Here is a 13,465-nt window from a genome sequence, read left to right on the forward strand (position 1 = left end):
CCCCCGCGCTGAGCGTGCGGAGCCGCGCAGCACGTGGCGCGCCGAGGCCCGGGCGCAGGGGCACCTTGCGGGGACCCGGACCCGAGCGGGCGTGGACGACCTGGCTCCCGGGCCTGAAACCGGTTGTCGCGGAGCTGACCTCTGCAAGGGGCGGGCGAGTTGAAGGTTAATCTCGATCAATTCTTGTCGTTGGTACTGGGGAGGGGCCGCGCCGTTAACTGCGCTGGGTGCAGGGAATGGGGGTGGAGGAGCTGTCTCTTTAACCCCCGCCTTCTGTTGGCCGAACTCGTGTACCTGGCCTCCCTTCCTGGGCGCGTCCTGATTTATTCCCGGAGAGAGGACCCTTGCTTCACTCAGAGAAAGAACAAAGACATACCCCAGATTTTCTTCCCAGCGGAGAGCTGTGGTGGAGGAGGGCTGGTCCTACCCCTGCCCCTCACCCCTCTTGGGGCCGTCCCTTTGCCCATTCCTCTCGATCACCTCCAGACCTTCCTGCCTTGTCCTGCCAGTGTGAGCTCTCCTTGCCAGAAAGTGTGTGTAATGGGGTGGGGGAGTGCCTTACAGCTGACACTTAGTTCAGGCTGGAGGTGACCTCGACCCCTACCTTATTTTTAATCCCTTACTTGGAGTAGAGTTACCCTGTCTCCCAGTATAGGAGGCTGGCTGGGAAACAGCCTTTATACCTCCCTCCCCACCCAGGAAGGAGCCTAGAGTAAGCTGCACATTGAGTTTGAATTCCAGCTCACCCATTCACTAGCTCTGTTACCTTTGGCAAATGACTCAACCTCTGTGAACTTCAGCTGTCCTCGTCTGTTCTAGTGGAGACAGTTTTGTACTAGCTTATGGTGGTCGCGAGGGCAGCCAAGGGCAGGAGAAGGTATCTCCAGGTAGTGGCTGGCCCCATGTGGGATCCAAGGAAGTGGTGAATTTGATGCTACCACAGGGGTGTCTCTAGAAGCTGCGGTGCATGAGAGGTGTTTGGGGCCTGGGGTTGGGGAGGTGCTTAGTTTAGTGGCTGCTGTCAAGGCCTCATCTCGGCAGGCCAAGGCATGGCTGAGGAGCACCAGATGCTCTGAGCTGGTATCAAATCCCCGATTGCTGCCGGGCAAAGGCAGACAAAAACAAAATACCTGGGCTGGTCGGCTGAACGTCAGGATGTGGGCAGGGGGAGCGGGCTGCCCCTGGAGTTGACTTGTGCCCAGGACTGGGGTGAGGACAGTTGAGAACAGAGAGCAGGGGTGTAGCAGAAAGAAATACTCCTCTGAGCCTAAGAGAGATTTTACTGAGGAAGGGGAGATACTCTATCCTCCGCACCGCCCCATCTCCCGCCTGCGCGTTGAAGCTGCACCTGCTCTTTACTGCCAGGAATCTTGCCTGTGGGGGGTGAGGATGGAGCACAGGTTAGGGTGAGGTGAGAAGCTGGGGATTCCCCTCACTTCCTCTGCCCACACCCCAGTGTAGAGCCCTCTCGTCCCCGTCCTTCTAGAAAATGTATAAACTGTCATTCACCACTGTCCCAAGTGCCTAGAACAGTGCCTGGCTGGCATGCAGAGGTCTTCGGTAAATATTTGTGGAAAGGAAGAGTGCCTCCATCTGGAGCTATGTGGGTCTGCCCCTCCCCTCCCTGTCCTATGGCCCAGATGTGGGCCAGGGGGGCTGAGGAAGGCCTTGGAGAGGCTGGAGTTTACCCAGGGAGCGGTTGAGAGGAATTATTGGGAGGGGGGGTAGAAAGGCCCATCGCGGTCCTTTCTTGGGGTCCCCAGGACTGTGGTCTCAGGCTGGGGCCTGGAGCACTGGCTGCACCTGTGAGTTGACCCACCCCCTCAGCTCCCCTGCTGAGACTGCTGGCTGTCTTATCTCCCAAGCTACAGGGCTGGGTTTTATCTCCCTGGTTGTGTTTGTGGGGAGGCTTCTCAGAATGGGGCTGATTCCTCCCACAGTGAGGCCTGGGGGGTTCTCTCCTGATATGCCCTGTGCTGCCACGTTCATTCTAGACCCTTACTCTGGAGGAGCACATGGACAAGGCCTGCTGCCTGAGCCTGAGCTAGGACCACCTCCCACGGACCGCCCGGGCCCCCTCTGCCCCCACCCTTCTGCTGGCAAGTCTGAGTGCTGGTCCTGGTGGGCAAGGAAGCCAGTCCTCACCCAGAACGGTAGAACTGGCTCCAGAGCTAGGCCCACACGTTGGGGACACGCCAGCACACGCCTGCCTGGCTTTCTATGCCATCCAAGAGAAAGATGTTTCCTCTCCTGGTGCCAGGGAGCCTCTCCCTGCCCGAGCAGGGAAGGGATACTGAGGGAGGAGGCTGGATGCCTGGGGACTAGGCAGCCTCTGCTCCCATCCCTCCAGTCTTCCCTCCAACTTTGTTCTCAGAAAGGGGAAGAGGACATGGGAGTGAGTCAGAGAGGAATCTGGGGGGGATGGGATGACCCTGTGGCCAGGACTGGGGGTCAGGGGAGAGGCTGGGTCCCCACACACATCCTGAAGTATGTTCCTGGAAGACTGGCCAGGAACCAGGGAGCCTCTGGGCAGTGGCTGGAAAGGATGGTTAGGGTGCCACCAGCAGAGAGGCTGGAGTCTGGGGTGCCCCCAGGAGGGGACAGGCTCTCCAAATCCCACCCTAACCATGAGCCCAGGGGCTCCCTGGGAGTGCAGAGAGGTCAGACTTGCAGAGAGAGCTGGGAAGGGAGGCCTCGCTGGTTTGGCCTCGGTCATCACCCCTGAGGCTGCTGCTTCTGCGGATCTGTTTGTTTTGTGTCCTCCCTCCTCCCTCCCCCTATCCTCTCGCTCTTATCTCCTTTCTGTTTCCCTCCTTCTGTCCCCACTTCATTGTCATCACTGTCCCTGACCCCTCCCGCTGTCTCCCCTGCATTTAACTGTTTTTCTCTCCCTCTCAACCATACCTCCTCCTCCTTCCCTCCTGCGCTCCACCCTCCTGTTTCCCTGCTTACAAAGTGCTTCAACTGCTGGATAAAAATAGCGGTGGCAGTGGCCAGGCCAGGCCGGGAGCCAGGTAGAGCCTGAGCAGGCAGGGGAGCCCAGCGGGCCAGGCCCAAGGGGTCAGAGGGAGCAGTCCTGAGAGGCAGGGCCGGGAGTGGGGCTTTCTGGACTCTTCAGCCTGCCCGTTCTGTCTGCCCTGCCCTCCTCACCCCCGAAACCAAGAGTCTGAAGAGGCCTGTGGGGAAGCAGGGCCGAGACAGGAGCTCACACTGCTTCTGCCCCCAGCAAGCACCGAGGGAGGAGGCCATCAGCCAGGCATAACCAAGAACGCCGTCACCATGACAACCAGTCACCAGCCTCAGGACAGGTACTGGGGGACCTGGGCTGTGAATCCAGGGGAGTGGAAAGGGGTGTCCAGGAGGCTGGGTGCCATATCCTTTGGAATTTGGGGTTGCCACCACTGACGGGCCTTCCAGCTATGAGGTAGCTATGAGTCGGGTCTGCATCAGGGGTGGGGGCCCTTCGTGCTGTGGCTGGGTGCTGATGGGGGTGTCTCCGGTGAGGCCCGGGGTGGTGGGCAGCAGCCCCTCCCTGGCCTGTCAGAGTTTCCAGTGTTCAGCAGCTTCCAGCTCCTGCCACCACTGTGGGGAGACATCTGGCAGCACCCCTCATTTCTGAGCTGGCCGGCCGGCGGGCCTGGCCTCTGCCTCACCCTGATCCTGACTCTGACCTCCCTTACACTTCCCCACCTCCGGAGCCTAGGAGTTCCCTCCAGTTAGACCTGCATCCATGATCATGCATGTGTGTTTTGGGGGGAGAGGTTGTAGCTGGATGCAAGTTCTCCCAGGAGTCTAGGCCCCCAAAAAGTTGATGAAGCCGTGCCTGGGGTCCAAAACAGCCTTCCACCCGGGCCCCCCAATCCCATCACCGCTCCCCTGCCCATCCTGCCCCCCTGTGCCAAAGGCCATGGAACTAGGCCACTTCTAGCTGTGGGACCTTGGGCACTTAGCTTTATGTCTCTGAAACCATCTCCCACCTGTAAAAGAGATGTGAGGTTTACTTGGGTGGGAGGGAATTTAAGGACACATAGTAAGTACAGGCCCCAAGCTGTTTGGTTGGTTTCCTCCGCGGTGTCTTTTGTTCCCAGGCTGCCTGCCACCCTATCTCAGCACCCCCATCTGGTGGCAGCTCTCTGAACCCTTTCCCCTTCTCCACTGGCCTTGTGGCACTCACCCAGCCCCACTCTGGCCCTCTGTCCTGTGGGACCTTGGCTGGGAATTCTCCCTTCCTTTGGGCCTCTCGATCAAGGCCTCACCTCTCTTCCTCAAGGTGGGGAATATATGAGGGAGATGGGGGGGCTGAACTTGTCAGGGCTCAGACCTGCCCACTTGGGGTGCCTACCCAGGCCTCCAGCTGGTGCGGCCAGGCCCTGCGCTCTGGCTAGACCCGTCTGCTCGTTGCCTTGGGCTTGTCCCTGCCAGCTCTGTGAAGAAAGCGGGTGTGGGCTCTGGGGAAAGTATGGCAGACACATCTGGAGACCACAGTGGGAGGGCCCAGGGCTGTCTGGGGAAAGCTGTCCCGTCCCAGACAGGCCCTGAGGGGTAGGGCTTGGGGCAGTGACCTGGCCTAGGCTGGGTGGCGCTTATTTACACTCTGGGGCCCAGATGATGTCCAGTGGCCTGGTCCCTCCTGGCCTCTCCTACGTGGTGCAAACTACAAAGCTGGTCCTGTCTAGGCCAGGAGAAAACAGCTCCCTCACTTCCCAGATGTCCCAAGGCTCCCTGCCTGCCTGCCCTCCTAGATCCAGAATGGTCTGGGAGTTTCCTGACCTCAGAATCCTCTTTGGAGAGCCACACAGCCCTGCCCTGACAGTGTAATCACTTCCAGCCTGTCTGGCGGGGGTGGAAGAACTGTGTTTGCTTTCTCACTCACCCTCCCACCCCTAGCCTTTAGCAGGATTTCCAAAACCACCTCCGGATGTGTGGGTCACACTGGTTCCCAAGCCTGCAGCGTCCCCTGAGTCTTTGGGGCTGAGAATGGTCCTTTGGGCCATGCCCTTCGGTCCTATGTCCCTGGTCCCCTTCCCTCTCGGGACTCATCTGTGCCCTCTCCCCCATCCCAGGCCACCTCTCCCTCCACATACATACACAAATAGGAGGACGCATGCCCTGTGCCCTGGGACAGCTGGAGAGATAGAAGGGGAGGGGGCTGCCCCAGGTTTGATTTGGGAAGGAGGGTGGGATGGTGAGTCACCTGGCCTCACTTTCCTCTCCCATCCCCAGGTACAAAGCCGTCTGGCTTATCTTCTTCATGCTGGGTCTGGGGACGCTGCTGCCCTGGAATTTTTTCATGACAGCCACTGCGGTGAGATGTGGGGGATGGGCTCCCAGGGGCATGTCCACTGGGCACGTAGGGCCTGGATCTGTGCTGTGGGCACGGGGAGAGAGGTTCCAACACTCCTCTGTGCAACCCTCACAGTATTTCACAAACCGCCTGGACACGTCCCAGAATGCGTCCTTGGTCCCTGCTGAACCGAGCAAGGACATCCGGGCTTCGGCCAGCCCCTCAGCACCCTTGCCAGAGCGGAACTATCTCGGCGCCATCTTCAACAACGTCATGACCTTATGTGCCATGCTGCCCCTACTGCTCTTCACCTGCCTCAACTCCTTCCTGCTCCGGAGGTGAGTGCCCAGGCCCCCACCCTGACCGCTCACCGCCTCGTGCCCTCCCCGGGCTGAGCCCCTGGCTTTACCACCCGCGTCTGCCGTCGTGGCCTCTCTGGCAGGATCCCCCAGTCTGTGCGGATCCTGGGCAGCCTGGTGGCCATCCTGTTGGTGTTCCTGATCACTGCCATCCTGGTGAAGGTGCCCCTGGATGCTCTGCCCTTCTTTGTCGTCACCATGATGAAGATCATGTTCATCAATTGTAAGCCGGGCTGGGTGGGGACCTGGGGCAGCGGTCTTCCCACATACCCGCCCCTTGCTTTCACACCCACAGTCTCTTCCTCCCTCTGGGTGGTCAGGATTCAGACGCCTGAGCGGGCACGGACCAGGTGTGGGAGAGGAGGCCCTGGGAGTGGGGAGAGAAGGGCCGCTCAGCGTCAAGACTTACTGAGAGTAAAGCAGGAATTACAGGGGCCCTGGCCACCCACCCGGCTCCTCCCTCCCCTGCTGATGCCCACCCTGTTCCCCAGCGTTCGGTGCCATCCTGCAGGGCAGCCTGTTTGGCCTGGCCGGCCTCCTGCCCGCCAGCTACACAGCCCCCATCATGAGTGGTCAGGGCCTGGCAGGCTTCTTTGCCTCTGTGGCCATGATCTGCGCCATCGCCAGTAAGTCTTGCCGTCTGGTCTGTCTGCCTGTCGCCCTGGTTGTTGTTGTGGGGAGGAGGGGAGGGGGCCTGTCTCTGATTGCTGACACCCTCCACCCCAGGTGGCTCGGAGCTGTCGGAAAGTGCCTTTGGCTATTTTATCACAGCCTGTGGGGTTATCATTTTGACGATCGCCTGTTATCTGGGCCTGCCGAGGCTGGTGAGCTCTTGGAGAACACCCGGTTTGGGGTCTAGGGCGGGTCCAGGACTCCAGATCAAGGGTGTTGTGGGTGTGAAACCTGGGGGAGGTGGAGATTCTGGAGATTCCGCTTCTGAATCCACCTTCCTGGTCTTCCCTCACTTGATAGGAATTCTACCGCTATTACCAGCAACTCAAGCTCGAAGGGCCCGGGGAGCAGGAGACCAAGCTGGACCTCATCAGCAAAGGTCTGAAGAGACTGAGGAAGCTGGGGTGGAGGACAGTCTGCCCAGCAGGGGGCAGCATGAGCTGAGGGCAAGAATGAGCTGCTGCAGTGATGCCAGGGGCGAGAGGGATCAGGGATGGGGTGAGGGGTCACAATAGTAAATAGGGGCTGGGATAGAGAAGCGTTGGGGGTGGGGAGATCCTGGGTGGCCTTGAATGCCTGAGGACATTGGGAAGCAATTTCAGATTCTTGGACAGGGCGTAACCTGACCTGAGGCTCCTGGGAGAGGTCAGGGGACTTGCACACTGGGAGTTCGAAGGCCGTCTGGGCTAAGTGTCAGGGCGCGGCTGTGCACTGGTTAAGGGAATGTCCACCCTCAGCTGACCCCAGCCCTTTTGGGGATTCCCACAACTTGAAGATCCTTCCACCACCTGTCACCCCCCAGGAGAGGAGTCAAAAGCAGGCCAAGAGGAGGCCAGAGTTTCAGCCCCCAACTCTCAGCCCGCCGACGAAAGCCACTCTGTCTGCGCCATCCTCCAAAATGTATGTGGGGCTTGGGCATCCTGCCTTCTACCCCTCACCCTCTTTCTCTCCTTTTGTTCCTTTCCCCAACCCACCCTCCCCCTTCCCAGCACTGCCCATCCTCTCCCTTTCTTTTTTTTTTAAAATTTATTAATTATTTATTTTGGCTGCTCCGGGTCTTAGGTCTTAGTTGCGGCACATGGGATCTTTGTTGCATCATGCATGGGGGATCTAGTTCTCCGACCAGGGATGGAACCCGGGCCCCCTGCATTGGGAGCGCGGAGTCTTACACACTGGACCACCTGGGAAGACCCCATCCCCTCCGTTTCTGACTGGAGACTGGCCACTTTCCTGGATTCTCGTGTGTGTGTGTGTGTGTGTGTGTGTGTTGGGGAATCTTGGTTCTTTAATGATGCACAACCGCCATGAAGACACAGACCTGAGTCCCTTTCCTCCAGATCTTAGTCCCGGCTCTCTCCGTCTGCTTCGTCTTCACCATCACTATTGGGATGTTTCCTGCCGTGGCTGCCGAGGTCAAGTCCAGCATTGCGGGCACCAGCGCCTGGAGTGAGGACCCTATGGGTTCCCAGGATGGGGAAGGACAGGGGCTCCAGCAGGGCTAGGACTCCAGGGGAGGGGAGCTTGGACTGCTGTCTCCCCAGCCAGACTCTCCTGGTCCATTTGCCCTTCCCTGGGCTGGAAGCATCTTCTCCATTTTATAGCTGGGAAAACTGAGTCCCAGTGAGGGTCAGGGTTGTAGATTCTGCCTCTCTTGGACCTGCTAACCGTTCCCTAATCTACTCTTTCTCTTCCAGGAGGCTACTTCATTCCTGTGTCCTGTTTCCTGACTTTCAATATCTTTGACTGGCTGGGCCGGAGCCTCACAGCCTTCACCATGTGGGTAAGTGAAGGAAGGGGGCACCAAGACCCTGTGAGAGGGGAGAGTCCAGCCTGAGACCCAGAGAGGGAACCAAGAAAGTATGGTGAAAAGGCCACCATGCTTTTTTAAAAACCAAGACACAATCTACGTATAGTAAGACGTACAAGTTGTAGGTGTACAGTTTAATGACTGTATATACACACACAAGTAAACATACACACCCCCCTGATAAGCACCACCTAGGTCAAGATATAGAACATGGCCAGCACTCTAGAAGGCTCTATCATGCCCCCTCCCAGGCAGTACCCCTGAAGGGTAATTAGGCTTTGAGATTTCAATTCAGATCCTGAGGGACCCCAAATGGAGCCCCGGGGGCCTTGGTTGGGGGCCTGGGTGTGCCCTGGGGGCTGGCGCAGCCTGACTGAGACACTGCCTGGTCTCCGCAGCCTGGGAAGGACAGCCGCTGGCTGCCGATCCTGGTGCTGGCCCGGCTGGCCTTCGTGCCTCTGCTGCTGCTGTGTAACGTCCAGCCCCGCCACAACCTGGCCGTGGTCTTTGAGCACGATGCCTGGTTCATCTTCTTCATGGCTGCCTTCGCCTTCTCCAACGGCTATCTCGCCAGTCTCTGCATGTGCTTTGGGCCCAAGTGAGTGGGGAGTGTGGTGGTCTCAAGAGGGGACTAGTGCTCCAATGGGGGACACTCAGTAGAGGGAGAGAGGGCAAAAGAAGATTCCTGATCCTGGAGCTCAGGGTTTCCAGACTGAGAGAGGAGCCCACTGGCCCTAGGGTCCCAGGCAGTGGTGGGTAGGAGAGGGGTCGGGCGAGGGAGGGGCTCCCAGGGAAGGTAGAGACAGCCCCAGTACACATCCCCCCAAGAGGGGAAGTACGACAGGTGGGTAAGCAGAATTAGATGCTCTGGGTGGAGCTGGGGTAGGGGCCATCCTAAGGTAGGCTCACCCTCCCTCCTTTAGGAAAGTGAAGCCAGCCGAGGCAGAGACAGCTGGAGCCATCATGGCCTTCTTTTTGTCTCTGGGCCTGGCGCTGGGGGCTGTCTTCTCCTTCCTGTTCCGGGCAATCGTGTGACCGAGGATGGACGGAAGGATGGCACCGGCCGCCTGCTCCTGCCTTCCTTCTCCTTCAGGGATGGGCAGGGGTCCTCTGGAGGTTTTCTTTTCTAGCCGACTTCTGCTGTCCCACGGCCTGTGCTGGGCCCAGCATCCAGGCCTGGAGGAGAGAGCCTCTGAGGATGGACGGTGGGGACACTGTGGGCCTGAGAGTCAGAGTTGAGGGAGGGGACACGGCCTCTGTGTCTGCTCATGTGCTCCCCCCCCCGCCCCCCCTCCCCGCACTTAGCTCTGATCGATCCCTGCCTGGCAGAGCGGCAGAGGCTTCTAGTCTCAGAGTGTGTGTGTCATGTGTCTACCTGTTTGCCTGTACCAGGGGTGGCTAGGGGTCAGGACTGCTCGTTCTGAAGTCTTATCTGATACTTCTGCCCCCTTCTCCCCATGTGCCTCTTCCCTCCACCTCCCCATGTTCTTGCCCATCATGAACCCTGTACAGTCGCCATTTTACTGACTTTTTTTTTTACACTCAAACCAGGTGCCTTCAAAGGCTCTCTGATTAAATAAACTCTTTTTTTTTTTTTTTTTTTTCCCCTCTCCATGCCTCCCTGTGTGCTCCAGCCATGGCTTCATGCCCTGGAGAGGCTGGAGGGATGGCAGCCTGAGTCCGGGGGGATGGGCCTGACCCAGATGGGCCTCGGCCAGCACTGGGCTGGGGTCCAAGACAGGGGGGTGAGGGTGGGTGTTGGTCCTCTTAGTCTCAGAGTGACTACAGTACCTCCTGCTGGGGCCGCAGAGGAGGGACAGGCCTGGAGCCAGGACACCCAGACTGTTGGCCGAGACGGAGAAAGGCCATTTTCCTTTGCCGGTTCATCCCTTGTTTCATAGGCCTGGGGGTGGAGACAGTGCCCCATCTTCCTTTTGTATTCACGGTCATCCCCTCCACTCTGTCCTCACCCCACAGCCCGGAGACTGAGTTCTCTACAAATGACCAGCTCCACCACCCTGTCCCCGCAAGCTCCTGGCTGCACTCCCACCTTCCCGGCAGGAAGAGGCTGCAGCCCAAAGGTTCTGCCCTGCCTGGCACTCGGCCCTGACATCGAAGTCAAGGCAGACTTCTTGGCGAACAAGGGGCCTGTGTGTCCTCAGGGAAGCTGGGCCCCCTTTCTCTTCCCAAACTTTGGCCAAGGGAGGTGTGCGGTGGCTCGGGACCATGAGAGGCGTCGGTGGAGGGGACCATACTGCTGGGTCCCCCTTCTCAAAAAGGACTCTGGCAGATAGGAAGTGAAACCAGAGCTCTGGCCTCTGAGCTGCCACTGCCCCCACCCCCCACACCCTTGGCACTGCTGTCGGGGCTTTATTTCTGACAGTTTAATTGAAGGCTTCAGGCTTCATTAAGGGCTGTTAGCACATTTTTAAGGGCTTTTGATGAGCTCTGAAGTCCTAACAGGGGAGTTAAATATATCATCATAGGGGGAACTGGAGTCCACAGAAATACCCCAGGGTACACACCAAACCAGGGTACAGAATCTGAGGTTGGTGGGAAACAAGGTGTTCTTTCCTATCAGTTTCAAAAGCAGAGGGTGCCCTGAGTGTTCTCTCGTCCCTGCGGTGCCCTTTGGCCACGAGGCGGGGAGAAAACTGCACCCTTGCTCTGCTCCCTCTCACTCCATCTCAACTTCCGAGAGTCCTACTGGGTTCCTTCCTCAGCACCACAGCCCCTCAGGGACCCTGTGCTTCTTCCCTGGGTCGCTTCTTGCCTCCTGCCTGGCCTTTCAGGACTCCTGCCAGGTCTCCTGCAGCCCATCCCACCCACGACAGCAGAATAAGCTGAAAACACATTCAGTCACAGGCGGGCCTCTCCCTGGGGCACGCCAAACATTTCCTGATTACCACCACCAGCGACAGCCAGTTTCTACCTTTCCTTCTCCCTCTGCACCTCAGAACTTTTGTAACTGGGACTATGTTCTTAACTCCAGTTACCAGACTCATGTTTTTCAGGTTTGGGTCTACATTCTCTGTTTTCACTCTTTAAGCTCCCAGAGGTACTCGAAGATGTTTGCTTCCTTGCATCTGCTTGTCCAGCCTCACAGTCTTCACAGGCCAGATTCCAGCTGTGTGGTAGCACTCATTTCAATGCCTGTTCCCACGAGATAGAGATGGGTGTTAAGTAGGTTTCTCACAACTCCAGCAATGGCTTGAAGGGCAAATTTAGATTACAGTCGCATCTTTCTGAACTGGAATTGATGAAGAAAGTGACTAGACTTCCAATTTTTCTAATGCAAATGTCAAAAAATATGAGTCTCACTCGTGTCACTCACGCCCTCAGTGTCCTTACCTGAGAATGGGGAGCTCTTGGGGGTTAGGAAAAGTAGCTCCTGCCAGGGCTTCCCTGGTGGCGCAGTGGTTGAGAGTCCGCCTGCCAATGCAGGGGTCACGGGTTCGTACCCCGGTACGGGAAGATCCCACATGCCACGGAGCGGCTGGGGCCGTGAGCCATGGCCGCTGAGCCTGCGCGTCCGGAGCCTGTGCTCCGCAATGGGAGAGGCCACAGCAGTGAGAGGCCGGCGTACCGCAAAAAAAAAAAAAGTAGCTCCTGCCGACCCCACTGCAGTGATAGCCTCCGGCCACAGGTGGGCGCTCTGCAGACAACACCGCCTGTGGGAAGCAGGCCGCTGTGGGGCCTTGCCACTTTTCCTCTTAGCACATTGCTTCCTGTAAGGTGGGCATGGGCTAAACTTGTGCTGGTCGTCACCTTCCTCCCGTGCGACACTTCTGCCCCAATCGGTGGTCTGTGTATTAGGCGGCTGTATTCCCTGGAGTGGCTGCCACTGCAACACAAATTTCCCTCTTGTTTAATCTTATGTGGTGAATTGTTGCAGCTTCAAACTTTTGAAAAGCTAAGAGCCCCAGTAAAATTAGCAGTCGTCCTTAAAAATAGAAGTGAAGCGTCGGGTATAACGGATGAATTGCAATATACCTGTGTTTATATTCTTTGGGGTGAACATGGAAAGAGTATGGTGGCAGCAGGTGCTTGACAGGAAACCCCCAATTATTGGGAAAATTATCCTCAGGATGTTAAACTCTGATAGGGATTCAAAATGGATGTGAGCAGAGAAGTGCAGAGTCACCTTAAAGAGATAGCCCGGCTGTGGCCGGCAGGCCCCGCCTGAAACCCAAGTCCTGACACTGGAAGAGTGGCAGTCGGAGGGAGAGGGGCCAGGCTGGTTCTTGGGGCAGGTCGGCGTTCCCCCTGCTCCGCCCCTCAACGCATCAGGGGCCTTTGTCGCAGCTTGGCTTCTCCAGCTCATCTCCGCCCGACCTGGCTTCCTGCACGGGTGCCCTCTGGGAGAGCATGTGCTCACTAGAGCCCCTCAGCTTCGGCGGTCCTGGTGCTACCTGCCAGTCAGCCCCTGGCGTTCTGGCTCCAGACAGCCGGGCAAGTGCTAAATGAGTCAGCGGGACCCCACAAAGCAAGGGCTTCTGCTCATGACAGCTACCCCCTCCCATGCCTTCCTGCAGGTTGGGTGATGGTTCAGATTCAGAGCCTAGGATTCCATTTTGGGCCTGCCAAGTACCAGTTGTGTCACCTTGCACGAGCCACCTATATCCTCTGTGGCCCAGCTCCCTTGTTCTTTAAACGGGGTAACACGTACGGCTTTCTAAGGAAATTAAGGGGGTCTGCGGCAGAGCCTGGGTGCAGGAGATGAGGACCCTAGAGACACGTGGTGCCAAGAGTCATTAGGATGACCTCAGCCTGGTGGGCTAGCTGCTCCCCCTGCATGCCGTTCGGCCCCCTCCCCCGCATCTTCAGCCCCCGAAGCTTCGAGAGCCAGGCCTCATTTCCTTCATCCCAGCCAAGTGCGAACGGCCACAGCCTTCGGGCGGGACAGCCGAGAACCGCTGGGCCGGGGCTCGAACGAGAGGAACCTGGGTTCTGCTCAGCCCCGCCCGCCGCTAGAAGGGGAAGTGACGTCACCCGTGACGCGCGCGCCCCCTGGCCGGAGCGCGGCCTCTATCCACGCAGCCCCTCTCATCTGACCCCTGGCAGATGGGGGTCCAGACTCTACTGCCCCTTAAGTCCGGGTGACCTTTAGCCAGGCGCTTTCCATCTCGGAGCCGCTTAACTGTAAAGCGCGGGTAATACTATGCCCTGTCTACCTCTCCCGGTTGTGAAACTCCACTGAGTTAATGAATAACGTTCACCTGTCGCTCCTCGTACGTATACGGACTCCACTGAGCCAATAATCCTATGGAGTGCTGACTATTGCCATGCCTGTTTTACTCCAGAAAACCGAGGCTGAAAAGTTTAAAGGACAGAAAAATATTT

General features: G+C 58.0%; 1 protein-coding gene across 2 annotated transcripts; it reads left to right on the forward strand.

Moving 5' to 3' along the window:
• Positions 1–57: 57 nt before the first annotated feature.
• On the forward strand, positions 58–9,732 carry SLC29A1 (solute carrier family 29 member 1 (Augustine blood group)). 2 transcript variants are annotated; one of them, XM_024766084.1, is made up of 14 exons: positions 83–165; positions 1,995–2,099; positions 3,227–3,308; positions 5,224–5,305; positions 5,420–5,622; positions 5,727–5,866; positions 6,135–6,269; positions 6,370–6,467; positions 6,616–6,694; positions 7,118–7,215; positions 7,653–7,761; positions 8,010–8,095; positions 8,521–8,720; positions 9,046–9,732. In XM_024766084.1, exons 3-14 carry the CDS (start codon positions 3,280–3,282, stop codon positions 9,155–9,157), a joined length of 1,371 nt encoding a protein of 456 aa, XP_024621852.1. In that variant the 5' UTR covers positions 83–165; positions 1,995–2,099; positions 3,227–3,279; the 3' UTR covers positions 9,158–9,732. The 2 variants fall into 2 exon arrangements, with proteins under 2 accessions (XP_024621851.1, XP_024621852.1); XM_024766083.1 differs by lacking the exon at positions 1,995–2,099 and having other exon boundaries at positions 58–165.
• The last annotated feature ends 3,733 nt before the right edge of the window (positions 9,733–13,465 follow it).

Source organism: Neophocaena asiaeorientalis, unplaced genomic scaffold (assembly GCF_003031525.2).
Source record: "Neophocaena asiaeorientalis asiaeorientalis breed wild unplaced genomic scaffold, Neophocaena_asiaeorientalis_V1.1 scaffold46, whole genome shotgun sequence".
In the NCBI taxonomy this organism is placed as follows: domain Eukaryota; kingdom Metazoa; phylum Chordata; class Mammalia; order Artiodactyla; family Phocoenidae; genus Neophocaena; species Neophocaena asiaeorientalis.